Raw genomic sequence first — 18,949 nt, 5'->3', positions numbered from 1 at the left:
AGTTTCCAGAATTTCACAGGCTGAAATTAAATTAATATATAAAATGCACATGCGAATAGACCCTTAACAAATCTGAAGTTATTCAATACCTCCAACTCAAATCTGTGAGCCCTTGATACATTTTTCTCGAAAATATAGATGCCATTGGAAGAAGTGTAGTTCCATACATATTATTTATTAAACAATTTATATTTTATTTTACCTAATTTAATTTAAATTTCGATATTACCTAAAATGCCATGCGAAACCATATTTCTTCCACATTGTACAGTCCTATTACTTTCCAGACAATCTCTATATACATATTTTGTACAAACATTTTCCCAGAAGTGTTACAGATTTGAAATTCCTCTGGCCTGTATTGCATCACTCCTCGCCACCCATTAGCGGTGTTGTCACAGTTTGTGGCAACACATGTCGCAGTGATTCGCACAGATGGAAGCTGTTGACCCAACAAGTGGCTGCTGTGCTCATATTTTTCTCCTAGAATAGAAAATATGTGCATTCAAGCGAGTACAGTCTTGCATTTCTATGCCTAAGTGTAAGGTTCCAACAAAAAACGCCTTAATTGCATTGACTTCCTGGGTGTGCGGCGTGCATGCCGTGTTGTTTTTGCACATTCTAGAAATCTGTATGACACTTTTGCCTATGCGTAATGTTTTTATGTTTGCGGGTTTATGTTTTTCTTTATTTGTTAGTATTTGTAATGTTGTAGATATACATTTGTGCGTGATTTTCAACAGATTTTCAACAGATTTTGTTCAGTTTTTAAGTTTTTATTGCATGTGCAGATGATATGTGCAAAGGACTGCATTGTAGACACGTGATTTATAAAAAGTGGCAAAGAAATATGACGTGCAATAAGAGAGTTTTTGCTAGGATATTAGTTTGTGAAGTTATATATGTATAATATTTGGAAAGATCGGGCATATTAAAACCAAAGAGGTTTTTTTACAAGGTGTTTACTTCATAAAATCAACCGAGAAATAATTGAAATAATTGACGAATTCTTATGCCGCAGAAATTCATAAGACCTTGTCTTTAATGCCCTGAACTAAAAAAATATATTATTTTAAAGAGCTTCTGAATATCCAAAGCCAACTATAATTATACATAAACATTTTCTTAAGAACGAATAATCCTACAAACATTCCGCCTCGTTAGCTTCAAATTTATTTTGGCAGATTTTTGAAATTTTATTCATGCTTTTATCCTCAGGCTGTTAATAGTTGCTAAATAACTGGGTTATATGAAAATTGATCAATTGATAAAAATGCATCCCAAAGATTCCCAACATACTCTTTATATTCCTTAAGTTTGAAGATTCGTCTAGGTGATGACTCGGTTGAATTTCATAGTACTCCTTACTCTTTCTTTATCCTTTCCGCCTTCATAACCCAAAGTAAGTCAAACATTTTCTTGTTGCAGTTTACCTTAACTGCAAGTTGGTGATTTTTTCGAATAATAATAATGTTTCGAGAAACTCTCTCTCTATCATGTAAATTATAGGTTATAGTTAAAGTTATAGTTTCGTCTAACAGACGATTCAAGCAATGGAAAAGTCCACATATTTTTATTAATACAAGCGGTCTACAGGACTATGATTTAGTTGTGCTCACAGAGACAGAGACATGACATTTTTTAGTAAGTTTTGGATTAAACGGTTGATTTTTTGAAAAAAAAAAAACAAAAAAATTGTAGCAAATTATATCGACACTCAATAAAATACAGGTGTGTTCAGTTTTCGTAGCGTAGTAACAATAACTGTATGAATACCACCCTTTCTTACCTCCTTATCCTTCAAGAGTACGACAACATCATTTTTTCAATTCGATCGTGAACTCCATGCGCCAGAACACTGTAACATAATATAAACAACCATGCTTTCAATTATTTTTTATCTCTTAATATCTTCTCCAATCTTAGTCGCCTTAGCACCTTCTAAATAATAACTCCGACGTTGCATTCTTTATTCAAAGTTCAAGAATTCTCATTAATCCACATTCACACTGCTCCATTTTTTGCCTATTCATCCTTTGCGGCACCCCCTCGGTGGCGCACCTATTGCCTAACGTATGCGTGTCCTTAGCGCAGCAAACTCAGCCATCTAACCTCTTGGTGTCTTACAACATAAGCCACTTGACTTCTTAAGAACGCTTTTCCACACATCAGCTCCATTTCAATAGCTAGCTTATGAAGCGCATAAGATTGCCACATAGTTGTTCAAACATATGTGAATATTTATATTAGGGTGTGACATTTTTAACCAACTTCTTTTCAACGAAAAAGAAATTTGACGTCTTAGCATTAAGGTGGGTTTGAAATTAAAAAAAAATAGATTTTTGTTTTTATCTTAATAAATTCTACAACACCTTTAAAATATTGTCCTAAATTTTCAAGTTGATCCGAGTAATAGCTTCGCAGTTACGGCCTTGAGAACTTGTGCGCTCGAGGCTATCTAGGCAAAGTGCGCCATTTTTAAATGCGTTTTTGTCAAAACTCCATTTTTAAAGTCGGTGGGCACGATTTCTCAAAAAGTTATCGACCGATTTAGTTCGAATTGTGTACACATCTTTAAAATAACATTAACTTTTTTTGTGGGACACCCATTGAGATGAGGTCTCAACAGCGGAATTTTCAACATTTTTATATACAAATTTCAGGAGTCGTTGTTCAAATATGTGCCTTTAATATGCAATATTTTATTTTTAAATATTTGATGGTTTATATTAAAAAAAATCGTAAATTACCTTTTTTTGTACTTCTGAAACCCACCTAACACCTTAACTGGTGCTGATGCCTAACACTTCATTTTCATTTCCAAAAAAAAAATACTCACCTTAATGCTTCTGTGCATGCCGTCGTTCTGTTATACTCGCATAATTAAATGTTGAGTTTCTTTACTTTAGGTTTTCTCCTTTTGCTTCTTGCTCATGCAGCTCCTAGTGTAGTCTAACTTGATGTTAGCTGTCCACTTGTGTGTCCAATTGCCTTTACACCCATTCTACAGCCGGTTGTTGTTGTTGTTGATCATATAGCGCACAAAGGACAACCGCCATGAAGTATGCAATTAGCATGCAAACACGCCGCACAACTCGCACCACAGCAACACTGCAGCCTTGCAGCCTAGCAACCTGGCAACATTGTTGCACAAGTGCAAGTGTACTTGCTGGTAATTGAAGTGGGAGTTGCTTTTGTCTGCAATGTATACAATTATTTTGCGTTTGCTTTTTTCTTGCGAGAAATGGTTAATTTTATTGCAACGCATAGCCATAATTTTGCGACGTTATCACAAGTTTATCTTGAATTGAGGAAGTATGTCGATGTGTTTGTATGTACATATATATGTGTGTGCATAAATATGTGTTTGCCAGCACTTGAAGGCTTGCAACTTTCAAGTGTCTGCAGATGTTGCATATTCTACGATTAAGCCGCCCTGAAGTCCTCGATGCATCGCTTGTGCGGCAAAGACAACTAAAAATATGTATTTATGTGTGTTTATATGTATATTATACTATTAAATGTAATTGTGTTTGAATATTTATACATATTTGGCGCTTCTGCTGTATCCTTCGCTCGAAAAATCATTAAAATATATGCTTGAATAAAAGATTCTGCCACTTTATCATATTTCTATAGTTTTATACATATGTATGCATGTATATTTGTATGTATGTATGTGTGCATCTCTTAGTAATTGCCGTTCGATCGGCCTTCGATTGCATTTCTGCTCTATGCTTGAACTTTTGTCCTCTTTAGTATAGTTTAGCAGTTAAGTACTTAACTTACGTAGTTTGCTTGGTCGCCGGCGGGTAATTTCATTGCGATTGCTTCATTTTGATCGGATGCTCTGCTAGTCGCTTTGGCATAGCTTTTATGCATTTTATTTTATTTGCTACTAAAAATATGCACAACATAATTTAGGTTTATTTGCCACAATACCAGCGCTCATTATGCCGATAGTGCATTTATTTTTACGAGTATGTGGCATATACAGCTGCACATACAATTGTGGATAGGCATATTTGGTAGCTGCATGTCCTGTAGGGAAAATTTGGCTCGTAAGATGAACTGAAATCTTTCCGTATAGAAATTTTTGAAAATTCAATCATAATGATTTTAATTTTACAACCATAGTGGGTGCGCTTGCTCGTTTATAGCCGCGCTCCAGTCGTTGTTCCTTTGCGCTGTTTGGCGCCAACTGGGGATTCCAAGCGAAGCCAGGTTCCTTCTTTACCTGTTCTTTTCAACGGAGTGGAAGTCTTGCTCTTCCTCTGCTTCCCCTGGCGGGTACTGCGTCGAATACTTTTAGAGCTGGAGTGTTTTCATTCATTCGGACAACATGACCTAGCCAGCGTAGCCGCTTCTTTTAATCTGAACTATGTCAATGTCGTCGAATATCTCGTACAGCTCATCGTTCCATCGAATTCGATATTTGCTGTGGCCAATGCGCAAAAGACTATAAATCTTCTGCAGAACCTTTCTCTCAAAAACTCGTAACACCGACTCATCAGATGTTGTCAACGTCCATGCCTCTGTACCATATAGCAGGACGGGAATATTGAGTGACTTATAGAGTTTGGTCCTTGTTCATCGAGAGAGGACTTTACTTCTCCACGCACAATATGGAGTCGCCTTGTCTGAAACCTTGTTTGGTTTGGAGAGGTTCTTCCCGATCCTGACGAAGCTTTTGTTATTGATCAACGTCAGTTTGATAATTATCTGACAAATATATCTAAAAAGGTAGTTTTTTCGTTCAAGTTGATCAGTCGTTTTGGAGAAATTTTCCTCAACAACACTGAAAACAGCTCTACAAGAAAAAGGCTTTTATGAGTTTTGGATCTGTTTACGCTCATATAACCCAAACTATCTGTCGAATCAAGTTAAAGATTTCGGAGAATATTCTTAAATATACAGTTGAACTTCTCTAACTCGAATCACCATATAATCCAAAAAAAAGTTCGAGTGAGAGAGACTTCGAGTTGTGGAAGCAAATTTGTATAAAATTTTACTTCTATTGCATTTTTGAATATTACATGTTCGAGTTATGGAAGTTCAACTGTGTTTATTACTTTATATTTATATATTTTTTGAAATTCACAAGTTCTTTAAGATACTCACAGCCAGAATATTAGTTTAGAATTCCAAATTAAATTCATAAAAAAATTTTATATTAACAAAAAGTTTTTTGCTTGAAAATTATTTTTTTAGGAAACTAAAAAATATATGTAATACGTTTTTGGCTTAAGTAGCTCTTAAAGTTGAGGCCACTGACTCCGAATTTCAGTAGTAAATTTTAATAATTTCGACTCGTTGTTGGATCGTATATCTTACCATGATGAAATGGAAAACCTTACTGAAGAGAAATGTCAAAAGAGCGGCCTACTTTTGTAGTGTCCTATTAAAAACACTTTATTTCCTACAGGGTATTGTCATAAGTTGCTCTAAAAACAGCACCATTAAATGGCTCCATGGTCGAGATGCAATTTCATTGATTGGAAAAAGTGAAATTATGGGGTTAGTGTGTTATCAGTGTGTTGCACTGATTGTATGTTCTTATGTAGTTAGAGGACAACGAGGACAAGTCGAAGCGTTGAAGCACTTTAATATATTTATGCTTGACTCAGAGAGGGTGCATAAAATAGAAATGTTTTTTGTTATCTCTTATATAGTTTTTTTTTTATTTTTTGTTCTGGATTTTAAAATAATTCTATATATAATATCATTTTGGGTGCTTAAAGTTGTTTATTTGTCTTTATAGTCGGTTAAAGCAAAGATCATGAAAGTGGCTTTAATTTAGCTAGAGAATTAATTAAATTTGTATTTGTTAAACTTTGTTTTAAATAATATCAACAAAGATGACGCTGTTAAAGTAGATTAATCGTTTACTTTAAAATCCTTTTTATTGAAGTCGTTTTCGGATGAAACTAATTTTTGAAATGAAGTCGGATAAAATGGTTAATGCAAGGAATGAACTCTCAGATAAATTAATTCTATTTTCTGCAATTCTATACCGTTTCCATGATTTTCGAGTTTAGATAACCGGAATGATTCCTTATTTATATCGTACTTATAGACAGACATACATACATATACCGCAGCATTCCAAAAAATCCTTTGAGAAATATTTGCCGTCTTAAAAAATCGATTATATTCTTTCACATAAAATTTCTTCCATTATTTCCTTAAGTTTTCTTGTGACATTGTGTTGACAATTGCTATCACAACCAACAATCTACTACGAAAATTGCTTATACCTTTTCTTTTTTGAACAATCCTGTAAACGTTTGGTTAGATTGCTCGAGAGATAGCTCAGTTCAATTAGATCAAATAATTATTTTTCTTTTATTGTCAGAAGTAAATGGTGCAAGTATGGTGGACAGCTCTTTGGTCTAGCTTCAGACTTCAATAACTTCTTTAATATTTCTTTAAACTGTCATTCTCAGCACCTTTCTTATTTCTTAAACACATTAAATGAGCTTTAGAACCATTAACCAGGCCAACTCAACCGACCTTTAATTGACTTCAAAAAGCTGTTAAAGCCCATTCTTTTTTTTTATAAATTAAGAACTAATCTAATTGTTTTCACGATTTGAAATGCTTCATTGAATAGCCAATAGGTCAACATGCACACACACATTTATTTGTAAAATCAATTTATAAGGTTTCCACAAATTAAATTAATGGATTAATGGTAGTGATTTAGTGTATGTCACTTAAATGCACCAGATAAGCCTGACCAATGGGTGCGTTACCTTGTGCTGATGGCAATAAAGTGAAAGAAGATTTATGTACACGCACATATACACACACAAACGTGCATACTTATGGTTGAGCCCTAACCGCTTTTTTCCAAGCAACTTAAGCCTAGACCAACCAGTGAGTGAAAATGGTTGAAAAAGGGTGAAAATTTTCCAGGTTAAATACCGGTAAGCAAATGGTGCAGAAAACGGTACAAAAACAAAAATCAAATAAACCACAAAACAAAACAAAAGCAATAAAACGACGAATCTTCAATCAACCAAGCAACTGGCTACATACCTGTATTCAGCGCCTCTTGGCATTTCAGCGCCTATACCTACAACTTGTTGATGGACAAATGTCATTACTATAATGCAAAGCAAAAATAAAAATAATAGAAAAAACACAAGAAAAAACGTTAACTCCAGTACAAGAACTTGATTTTGATCGATCAGTATACAAGAACAATTTTTTCGGAGATTAAGCGTTGCCTTGGAAGATATTTGATGTCGATATCACGTTAAATGAAATACTTTTCCATACGAGGACTTGATTTTAATGGGTCAGTTTGTATGGCAGCTATATGTTATAGTGATTCGATATCGGCGGTTCCAACAAATAAGCAGCTTCTTTAGTAGAAAAGGGCGTGTGCAAAATTTCAGATCGTTATCTCCAAAACTTAGGGACAAGATAGACGGGCAGAAATTGCGAAATCAACTCAGCTCGTCACGCTGAGCATTTATAGCTATATTTTGTAGATTCCCGAATATTTTCAAACAAATTTCGGCCCAAACTTGATATACCCTGTACAGGGTATAAGAAGACAACAAAAACAATAAAAAATGTTAATTCGTTGTTTTTTTTTTATTTGACCGCAAAACTAATAGAAAAAGCAGGCAATAAAAAGTGTTGACCAACAGCAACCAGTGAAGTGGACTTACTGCACACTATATATAACGGTATCTTTGGACAAAGCAAGTGGCCTTAAATAAAGCAAATAAAATAGAAAACATAAACATAAAAAGATTAAAAAACAAAAACAAACTGTTCGTTGTTGTTATCATGTTCGCTGTGTCCACAAAGAACTGACCTAATGCATTACCGCAGTCAACAGAAAAGGTTGAAATGCCACCAAAACGGTGCAAACGCTACAACAGCAAGAATCACAACAACAACATCAACAACAATCGCTATTAACAACAATGCAACAAATTTGAATTTCTCACTGCTGACAGTTGGCTTCTTGTTGACAATTGAAGTATTCACCTGTTGTCTGTTCTTCTTCAATCACCTGCACAAGCTACAAACAACAACAGCAGCTGCAACAACATAAACGATTTTAGTTAAAGTTTTTAGAGCGATTTGCCCAGCAAGTGTTTGGGGGCAACGGCAGCGGCGGTCAGTTGGGTGTTGACTGAGGAATGCGCTGGGTCGAAGGTGATTGAGAGCAGTCACCATTGTGCATGTGACACACACACATACACAAACATTTTCGTATGTGCTGCAGAAGTGTGTCACGGCAGTTGAAGGGAAGGTGAAAGAATTGGAATTATTTGCATATTTCCGATAAGGTTTCCAACAAAGTGAATTCGGCTTAGTTTTTTGAAGCGCGAAATGCTAAGAATTTCTTTTCGCTCAAAGTGAAAAGCGTCAGCATTTGTGGGCTCCAACGAAGAATTCGAGGTATGTCTTTGCTGAAAATAAAAAAATCCAAAGATTGCATGTTGCATGGCTGTTGGTTCTAATAAGCATGCAGATTTTTTGAAGTTTCCATTTACACTAATGCTGATATGATTGCTGTTCTTAAAGAATTGTATAGTTTGATTATTATTGCGCTCAATATTTTGTTGCATGTTAAAGAAAAATACATTTTGGTAATAAAACTCGGTTTAATATTCGATAAAACTCTTGATTGTTAGCGGTATTCGCTTCGTACAAAGCTTTCGAACATCTTAATTCTAAATCCTTAAATATGTTCAATATGTTTCCTTTGCATTACTCATTTTGTGGTTATCCAAAACGATATCGTAGATTTGAATAACTTTGTTATTAAGATTCTTGTCAGCGAAAACATGATTGGTGGTATAAGACTTCAAGAGATTACTAGACTTGTCCAAAGGTATTGGAAAATTGTAAAAAGTGAAAGTAATATATGTATAGTAGGCTGAAACACATTGTAAACGAAAGCGACACAAAGTTGTAGATAATGAAAAGTTATACAATTTTTGTATCAAACACTTTTTGGACATAATCTCAAAAATGAAAATATCAAAGCGTATTTTTATTTTTAATTGGTACGCAATTTTTCCTTTCACTAAATTTGTTTTAAACTTACCTTCCTACGTCCTAAACACAAAAAGACTATCCTATCTTTTAAACTGCATCCAACTGGACACACTGCGCTAAATTTTTCTAACACAATAGTACGTAAATATTCACTTAGATATCTGCGATTTGTATTCGTGAGAGTGCGCTTTCATTAGCTACAGAAGTGTCTCGCACTAATAAAAAAATTATTACCGGAATGTTTACAGGAATAAGCAGACATTTTCCATTTTATATCATCATACAATTTTTAGAAATTATAGGAAATTGTGACGCTGTTATAAAAACCATTATCGGTTTTACGTGTTATTTGTAGCATTGAAGTACCGTTGGGTATATAAGCAGCTTTTGGAAAGCTATAAGCAATTTTGTATAGCAAATTGGTTCGTGATATATATTATCATTGTAGATGACGGAAATTTTAATTTTTTGAATATTTGGGTGAAACAAAATTTCGTGTGTTGATGAAATATTATTTTTTAGACAAAAACGATGGTGTTGATATCAAAAAATGACTTCTAAACTATTGAGTCAGTATTTGTAAAAAAAAAAAGAAAAAGTTAACTTCCCTTCGAAACTATAATATTCTTCACAAATACACAAAATTCCTTACAAGAGCTTGGTTTTGATCTTCTGTTTGTATGCCAGCTATAACCCATAGTGGATATGACAAATGAGCAGCTTCTTGGAGAGAAAAGGACGCGTGCAAAATTTCAGATCTGGTTCTCAATCAAGATATATGATGGACAGACAGACGTAGAAACAGACGAACAGGGTTACATCGGCTCAGCTCAACACGCTGAACTGTTATATACATACCATATATATATATACTTTATAAGGTCTCCAACGTTTATTTCTGGATGTTACAAACTTCATATACCCTTAATATACCCTGTTCATAGTATAAAAAGTGTCTTATCAAGGCATAGTACCATCTAGCAGAGGTTATAGGCGTGAATAATATTGAATAAAACAAAGATCTGCAATACATTTGGCTTATGTTTCTAGGTTATGGACAGTGATTATACCCAGTAGTATATGTATTTATGGCTTTACCTTTCGAGTACCAAAACATTCGAGGATCAAGAACAAAAAGTTTAAGGAAGTTAATGTTTAACAAAAGTTATTTTCTCAAACGTAACGAAAATATAATATCTCATATCTTAAAAATCAAGAATTAATTGCTGGGATTTCTTTAGTTACATCAATAACGGCATGGCTTAAAAGTTGAAATTTGAGTTATCAGCATTTTGTTGTTATCAATTACTAACTTACAGTTTTTATTTAACTGACTTAAGTAATTAATTTTGACTAAGTACTTTCGTAAACACCAAAATCAGAGTTTCAACGGCAGCACAGTCTACAAATAGTACTTTGCCTTCCGCTCCAAACTTTCTGCACATCGTTCACACTAAAAATAACAAAAACAAATTTTGAAAAATGAAAACAATTTTTTATAACAAACGTCAATTCCTAAGGTTAATGAGCGCACCCCTCTCGGCGACAACAACACGGCCAAAGTGGACATTTTAATCCGCGCACGGGTATTAATGTGTATTAGGAGCAGCAGCAGCAGCGTACTTAGTTAAGAGTTGAGCAAAATGAATCGTTTACGCACGCAAAAATTCAAAGTAAATGCGGAAAATAGCAATAACAACAACAACATCAACAATGAGAATAACAATGGCGGCAGTAACAACAATGTGAGCGGCTTACTACCAACGAGCAGTCTGCTCAACAAACTAACGAAGCGTTACTCGACGCTCAGCCATCGCATTACACGGCGACATCATGCCGGCCGCAAAGGCAGTTCGCCACAGAAAGTCGCCTCAGGCAGTTACGATATGACCGGTGCGCATTCGGATGATCATCGCCTGGAAATCGGTGCACCAGTGCTGATATCGACAACGACACTGGATGCGGATCGCTTTGATGTGAGTGAGGAGCGTTTGCGGCAGATTGGTGGTGGCATAGCGGCGACCAGCACCATGGTGCGTACGATCAACATACATTCGTCGCCGCAAATGCCATCGTCCGGCAGTGAGACGGAGGTGTATGCTGATGCTTTGAGCACGCCGCCAGTCGTGGATGAGCCAGCTGAACCGGCTGGAGTTGAGGAGGAGGAGCGCTACGAACTGGCATCGGCTGGCACACCAAAGCACACAACCGTGCCTGCAGATCCACTTGCTGATCTCAATGCGCGTCTGCTATTGAAATTACCTATATTTCCTGTGCCAGAGATGAACACACAAAACGTGTCATCCACATCGGTCGAATCGCCTGCCAGTAGTGTGGAACAGCGCACTCTGGCTGCGGCTGCCGTCGAAAAGGTGTTATCACCACCTAAACCGCGCATACCGACGCCACCACCCAAGCTGCGTCGCCGTCAACACTCGAAATCGGCGCAGAATCTACACCGTGCGGAGATGAAGATCTTTCTCGAAAAGACGCCATCCATGACCTTGGATATGAGCTTGACTACAGCAGATCTCGAAAACTGTCGTGACTTACCGCGTTTACCGGAGCTCTTCGGTGTCAGCAAGTGTAGCCTAGCGCCCAGCGATTATGAGGGCAATGACGCCGATAAGGAAAACTCATCGCCGTCGGTGGAATTGTCACCGCCACAATGCAAAAGTGATCCGAATACACCAATGTGCGCAGAACAAAAGGTTTGTGGCTACCTCTCGCAACAGCTGCACTTCAAAAGCGTCGATTCCTTGGACATGCGCCACACGAATGGCAAGCGTCGCAGCGTTGTCTTCTCCAGCAACGCTTCGATCAATCAGCATGGCTCGAAGAACAGCCTGACGAGTCACGCCAGCACCATTGAAGAGTTCGATTTGAAGTCGGTGAGTTGTCAAAGTTTGAATGCGCAAAATCTGTTTGTCTCCATCGACGAACTTAACGAGATCACGCGCCAAATTAACGAATCCGAGGAGTTCAATGATGATATCGATTTGGAATATTGTCTACACCGTGACAACCTAAAGCCCAGCGAACGTCGTATTACGCTTTTGAAGAATAAAAACTCGCGTCTTATCAGTTTCAATAATAATAAAGAGAAGCTTAGGAAGGGTTGGCATGGCGTTAAGCACTGGATTGGCGAGGAGAGCACCAAACTGAAGGAAGTGGTGCAGAAGCAGGCGAATTTGCAACGCGTCGCCACCTCTAAGCTCAGTCTCAACAACTCCGAGTGTCGTCAATCGCCCTCTGTGCATGGTAGTGTGCTGCTGCGTGGTGGTGATAGTCGGGTGGGCATGCCGGTGCTGCGCGACAGCGACACCAGCGTTGTTAGTATCAATCTGCAGCAGTCACAAGGCGCCACGGCAAGCACAGTGACCAGTCCAACGTCCGCTTTCGGCGTGAGTACTGATGATTTGGTGGATGGTAGTGGGGCTGGAGATGTAAGCGGCGGTGGTAATGCGGAAAATGAGGAGGATTTAGAATCATCGTTTACGCAACGACCAGCTGATGAGACACCAACGGTCACGAAATTATTGGAGGTAAGTAGAGTGCTGAGGTCTAGGTCTTGTAGAGATTTTTCAAACGGGAAAACCTTTTAGTAAGACTCAAAGGCTTGATTTACAGAAACTGCTAGTTAATATTTGTGTGGTTTTGTGGATTTTTTTAAGGACTTATAGCGCTTACGACCTAAATCTTATTCCACAGGTTTTGAATTGTGGTTTCCAAGTGATTTTTGAATACACTTTTTTTTCATTCACAATATTTGCATATATTTAAATTTGTTGTTGCTTCCATCATATTTTCAGGGCCAAAATGGCTTCGAAGAACTGCGACGCTATGTAAAACAAGGTGGGGACTTCGGTAAGGAGCTGGTAATGATACTACAAGAAAGGTAAACAACTCATATTTTATGTTCGTACACAAAAAAATAATACAAACTTTGCTCTCACAGAGTTGAGTCTGAGACATTATACTCGAAATCTCTCTCGAAAATGGCCAACAAATTGAACAAAGCCTGTCGTGAACTGCCCGGCAGCATAGCCGATGCTTGGCGTGGTGTTGCTACCGAAATGGAGAATCGCAGCGACATCCATCGCCAGCTGTCGGCTTCACTCACAGATGAAATTGTCAAACCACTCAAGAATATAATCGATGCTCATCACAAAACCAGAAAGTCGGTGAGTAACAGTAATGAAATGCTTTTAGGCTTCCCAACATCATACTAACTAACCTCTCTTTCCCCATTTTTAACCTCCAAAGGTTGAGAGCAACGTGGACAAGGCCGCACGCACACTAGCCGAGTGGCGTGTCAGCGAGTCTAAAGCCAAGAAATCGTCACACACAGCTGCACGCGAAAATGAGAAGCTACAGGATGCCTTACTCGATGTACGAATACAGAAATCACCATCCATCGCTCTGCTACATCAAGGTCCCAATAAACTGGCTGCCGAAAAGGAAATCAGATCGGCTGAGAAAGATTGCGCCAAATTGGATAGCAAACGTAAGAAGGCCGAGGAGGCTGTCAAGCGTGCCGATGTCGAATACTACACGCTCTGCATACGCGCTGAACGCGCACGCGTCGATTGGGAGATGGCTGTGCTGCGCGGCTCCTCACTGCTGCAGAATATCGAAAACCAACGTTTGGTTAGCATGAAAAACTTCATCGCGAATTATTCGCGTCTCACATCAAATATGAATCCCATTTTGGATGGTTTGATGCAACGTCTGCAGCCACAAGTCGACGCTTGCAACGTGTTGAAAGATATGCAGGTGGTTAAGAATATACGTCGTAATTCGGAGGGTCCCAGCGAGCAATTGCTGCCGGACTTCTATTGTGAACACACCACATTGGCTATGAATCGGGAGCGACGCAAGCATGCGCTTATCAAGCTGCTGCAGTTGGTCAAGGCGGATTTGGAGCGGGAGCGTCGCTCGCGTAATGGACTAAAGGGACTCTCCCAGTCATTGAACAACCAAGAGAATCAAAATATCACCGACAAGTTGTATCACGTAAGTTGGCATAGATTAACGCTCGCTTTCTGTTTATATTACTTTTATCAAAAATGCTCAAAAGTCTTCTCTTGGAACTGATAAGGGCTTACCTTCCTTGAGGGGTCCAATAAATTTGGCTCAAATTCGTGAGTCAAATTAGCAATGCAAACTTTAGACGCTCTCAAATATTAACTATTAAGGAATTCGTAAGTCGGTTTACTATTTTGCAATATTAGTCTTTGGGCGGATTTAAATTTGGATCCGTTTGCGGAGCTATGGCTTGAAAGCTAATTTTGATACTTCATCTAGTCCCTTGAACTGCGAGTTAAGTTTTAGATAAAGCCAGACAAAAGCAGAGTTGGGGTTTCAGCGTCTATCTCATGCTTAGTTTCCTGCACTTTCTGCATGTATCGTCGTTACTTATGACCATCAGATTCGCCAGTAAATTGTTCTGCAATTATTTCGAGACCGTGTGAACAGAAGGCTTACGTCTTGATCCGTCTGTCAGCTCTTTCGAAAATTTCATGTATATCGTTCTTAGTGACTGGGTAGTCAGTCGGACGACACTTTTGGTATTCTCATCGGCTAATTCCTTCCCCGGAGCGCCTTTGTGGCCTGGAACCCAGTATATATGCAGCCGCTTTCAGGCAGCCGTCTACAGCATATCTGCTTATAAGCAGATATTCTTTGACATAATGCGATGTGAAATTATTGTCATTATTGCCTTTATTACCGCCTGGCTATCGACTTTTATATTGATCTTTATGTTAAATTAATACTCACCGAACCAAACAGGGTTAGATCGCCGCAAAAACAGCCCTTGGCCGGATAAAACCAGGCCAATTCCGGTGCGTAGAACCGGCTGTCGTGGGAATTGTGATCTTTATGTTATTTTCCTCCATTGTTAGCTATATCATCGGCTTTTCTGACTTCCGTCTGGAAGATACTGCAGTATTTCGTTTGCCTAAGATCCAGCCCCGCTCATTGGCAATATTTTTTCCAACAAAAGATTTTGCATTTATCTCAAAATATTTCACACGCCAATAATTAAAGGAAATCGCAAGAGTGCCTAAAATATTGCTTAACTTCAATGCTCTTGCAATCTTTACAGATACGATCGATGCTGACCTATTTGGAGGGTGCACGCTTCAAATTGCACTCAGCACTATTGGAGTTGGATCACAAGCCGAGATCGTCACATCCATTGGCACAACATATACAGGTATTTACTCATTCTAATATCTATAAAATCACCTTAATTATAATCATTTAATTTCCGCGCCAACAGGTTACACGTGATCGCACCGGCTTACAACAGAGCGTACTCAAAGTGCCGCTCTGGCTAAAGAACAACGATCGCATGAGTCAAGACGACAGCGCATCGGTGCAGGAAAACGAATACGAATGCGTCAATCAAACATCGAATATATCCAACGCCAGCTGCACCGATCTCAGCAAGGATATACTCGTGCGCAAGTTCAGTCGCAGCAAGAGCAACATTGAGACGCTCAGCAACAAGACACAGCTTTGCATTGCCAGCATTGATAAGACAAAGACAATACCAGCGCATATCGACAATGATCCGTATAGTGATCGTGGTCAAGCCGATGGCGGTTCGAATCAACAGGACTCCGATTTCGATGAATTCAGCTCACAGGATGAAGACGACGAGCAGACGACCACCACAAACAGTTCGGCACGCAAAGAACACAAAGCGATTATAGAGAAGAGCACAATGTTGGCGAACGGCACGGCCACGGCCATGTCTAACGGTGCGGCGACGACGACGCCTACAATCTACCAAAATGCGGCAGAGCTACATAACGGACAGAGCAATATGAACGGTAATGCGAACACAAATGGCAACGCGCCCGTTATACTGAGTCGTTGCAAAGCCTTGTACAGTTATACGCCGAAATTGTATGACGAGCTGGAGCTGACGCCGGGCGACATCATTGAAGTGCACGCCAAGCAGGAGGACGGCTGGTGGCTGGGCGCGCTGGGCAATCACGTGGGCATCTTTCCGGCGACCTATGTGGAGGAATTCGCTTGAAGAGCGTAGTTTAAGCGTTGTTATTAAGTGTAAAGCAAAGTGTGCGTTTGCAAGTGCGTCGTTCTAAGCCTAAAAAGCAGACAAGTATATATATGTATATGTAGCAGAATACACGAAGACGTTTCGGCAAAGAAAACGTTTTTACTACAAATGGCCACCCGTATTTAGACGCCTTAACATTAGCAACTTGTCTTCCCTACGACTGCCAAACGGGGTTCAAAAGCAGAGCGCTCAAGTTATACAAAAATGATCATAAAAAGTTAGCTTGACACTCTCAAATTAGTTCTAGAAAGCAGCAGACACAAAAAGTGGCCTTGTTTGCGCGGAAAAATGGTTTTTGAGCAAAGCAAAAATAATAAAAACAAAAGTAATAACATTTGAGCCATTTGTCTGACGCTCGAGTTAAGGAAACTGTTTCGTCATTAATTTATAAAATGCATAATCACTGATTAATTTTCTTTTTTTTGTCTTAAAAAAATTAATTTTAACATATAATTATATATTTTAAGTTGTTAAATTGATTTACTTATGTATTGCCTATTATGTATGTATTTATATGCGATGAAATGTTTAACTCAACAAAAAAATTTGTATAACCACACCAACTCACAGCAATTCAGAGTGAATTCATGCATCACAGCTGCTGACTGAGCGTTAGCGTTGACTAAAAACAACAAAAACAACAAAATATTGAGCCACATAATGAAAAAGCGCTTGAAGTCATTTATATATTGCAACAAACATATTATGTTCTATTATTAGTGCAAGCTTACGTATATTAATATTTACATATGTATTTACCTACTTTTAGATTTTAGCAATAAAAATGTATTGTTTGAAATATTCGAAATCTCAAAAAAAAAAAACAAAAAAATGTTGAAATTAATGCAAATGCTGCCAAACTGCCATTAGCGGCATGCAAAGGCAACATTTCTATGAAATAAGCACTTCGTGGCACTCTGTAGCACATAAACGCCTGAAAGCATGCACTTCCGCTGCTGAAGCGGAAGGTAAAAGTGCAATTCGGCTGGGCGACCTGCTGCACGTTTATGGTCGCCTGGTGCAGCAGCCAAATTTCAGTACAAATTTGCCACAAATTGGCTGCAGCCGGCTGTGCGTGCGTGCTGCATTAGTATTAGTGCGCCTAAAAGCGGCGCGGAAGCCAACAAAAATGATGCACAGCGACACCTGTGACATTTACAGCAAGTTTATGTTGCGCCCTCTAGCGGCTGTTAGTGAAACTCATAGAAAAGTTGTGTCGCCCTGTGCCAGCGAAACGCCTGAAAGCATGCACTTCCGCTGCGGGAGCGGAAGTTAAAAGTGCAATTTGCCAGGGCGACCTGCTGCACGGTTATGGTCGCCTGGTGCACCAGGAGAATTTCAGTAGGAATTTTAGCGCTGCGCGCGATGCGACCGCCACAACAACAACAACAACCATATGAAAACGTGCACAGCGTGCGATTTCGGTGATTTTGAATGAAAAAAATTGTTTTTTACGAAAATTAACGTTTATTTGATATGTGTGCGCTTAAAATATATGCACATATATGGAGTACTGTTATAAATTATTATTTTATAGTACTTTTCGCAGTTGTGTTATTTTTCTTGCTTTGAAGTGCATATAACATTTTCAATAAATATTTTGCATTAAATATGTTCAAATACATACATATACATATATGTGTGTGGTATGTTAGTTGACATTTTTAAAATTACAATAACAATATAATAATTAAACTATATATGCATACAGTGTGAGCAATTAACAAATTAACTACGGCTTCTACTATATAAATAAGCAAATGAACTGAATGTGTGTGTTTCTAAAAAAGCGACTGCAGCGTTGTTGCCTTCCCGGCGCTGGGTGGCGTGGTTAAACCTCATTGGTACCCTCCAGGCTGCGCAGCTTCTGATACATGTTGATGTAGTGCGCTTGCAGTTGTTTTTGGTAGTTCAGCACCTTCTCGCGCTCCTCGCACCACTGGCGCTTTTCCAGCTCGAAATTGACGCGCACATCGTCCAGCTGTTTGCGCAGCTTGGCGATCTCCTCGGCGTAGCTCGCTGACTCTTCGATGAGCGTGTCTAGCGTCGACTCCTCAAGCTTGTTCGGATTGGACTGTGTGTATTTGAGCGGTTTATGCGTCGTCTGATGATTCATCGCAATGTCGGGCAGGTTTTGTGCGCCGTAGACGAAGTTCTGTATGTCAGCGGACATTTTGGCCAAACGCTTCTCGGCGCGTTGCTTGCTTTGCGCACGTTCGCGTTCATTTTCGCTTTCGTCGGTGTCGTCGAGTGGCGGCGCGATCTTCAGGCAATTCATTATCAACTCCAGGTTGGTGTCGTCGATGACCTTCTCCTTGGCGCCATTGACCGCCGTGATTTCCGGCTTGTGCGCTTGGCGTCGCGTGCGATTGCAAATGTCTGTGAGGTTGTCCAATTGCTGTTTGAGGCGTATGAAGCGTCCGGAGGGCTCCTCGCCGTACTCTTGGAAGATCGCCAGGTCGGAGAGCTCTTTGCGCAGCTTGGCCAATTCATTGGTGAGCGCCAGTATCACCTGATCCTTGAGTATGATGATCTTGTTCAGCTGCTTCAGTTCGCTTTCGGCTTGCTTGTCGGTGCGCGCCTGCTGCTGTTCGACTTGCTTCTGTTGTTTCGTCATTTTCTGGTTCTCCTGCAGACTTTCGTAGATTTGCGTTTCGGCGTTGGTGTTCTCGTGTCGCAGATGCACGATGGCGTGTTCCTTCAGCGTGATTTCGACCTGGTCGTTGGAAAAGTGGGAATTTTTAATAAGGATTAATAGATATTATTAGTTTAATTATCGTAAGAGAAAATATTTTATTTTCAAAGCTTATTTTAGCGCAAAATCTACTC

At 39.0% G+C, this 18,949-nt stretch overlaps 2 protein-coding genes across 8 annotated transcripts in view; one reads left to right on the top strand and one right to left on the bottom strand.

Moving 5' to 3' along the window:
- Positions 1-16,921, top strand: part of LOC126758730 (protein vav-like) — a 202,783-nt gene extending 185,862 nt beyond the window's left edge. For 5 of the 7 annotated variants that reach the window (XM_050473096.1, XM_050473104.1, XM_050473100.1 and 2 more), the window contains 5 exons: positions 12,840-12,925; positions 12,986-13,211; positions 13,294-14,043; positions 15,137-15,247; positions 15,314-16,921. In XM_050473096.1, the coding sequence (XP_050329053.1) occupies positions 12,840-12,925; positions 12,986-13,211; positions 13,294-14,043; positions 15,137-15,247; positions 15,314-16,078 (1,938 nt within the window). In that variant the 3' untranslated portion in view covers positions 16,079-16,921. Of the gene's footprint in view, positions 1-7,628; positions 8,425-10,547; positions 12,573-12,839; positions 12,926-12,985; positions 13,212-13,293; positions 14,044-15,136; positions 15,248-15,313 lie in introns of all 7 variants that reach the window. The other 2 variants (XM_050473098.1, XM_050473097.1) reach the window with 2 other exon arrangements.
- A 649-nt stretch (positions 16,922-17,570) lies between these two features.
- LOC126758732 (polyhomeotic-proximal chromatin protein) overlaps positions 17,571-18,949 on the bottom strand; it is a 174,721-nt gene continuing 173,342 nt past the window's right edge. The window contains 1 exon segment of the mRNA XM_050473105.1: positions 17,571-18,836. Coding sequence (XP_050329062.1) covers positions 17,952-18,836 — 885 coding nt within the window. The 3' untranslated portion in view covers positions 17,571-17,951.

The sequence above is a fragment of the Bactrocera neohumeralis genome, chromosome 5 (assembly GCF_024586455.1).
Source record: "Bactrocera neohumeralis isolate Rockhampton chromosome 5, APGP_CSIRO_Bneo_wtdbg2-racon-allhic-juicebox.fasta_v2, whole genome shotgun sequence".
Taxonomy (NCBI): Eukaryota; Metazoa; Arthropoda; class Insecta; order Diptera; family Tephritidae; genus Bactrocera; species Bactrocera neohumeralis.
The sequence above is the reverse complement of the archived record's forward strand: the minus strand, read 5'-3'. Positions and strand labels throughout refer to the sequence as shown.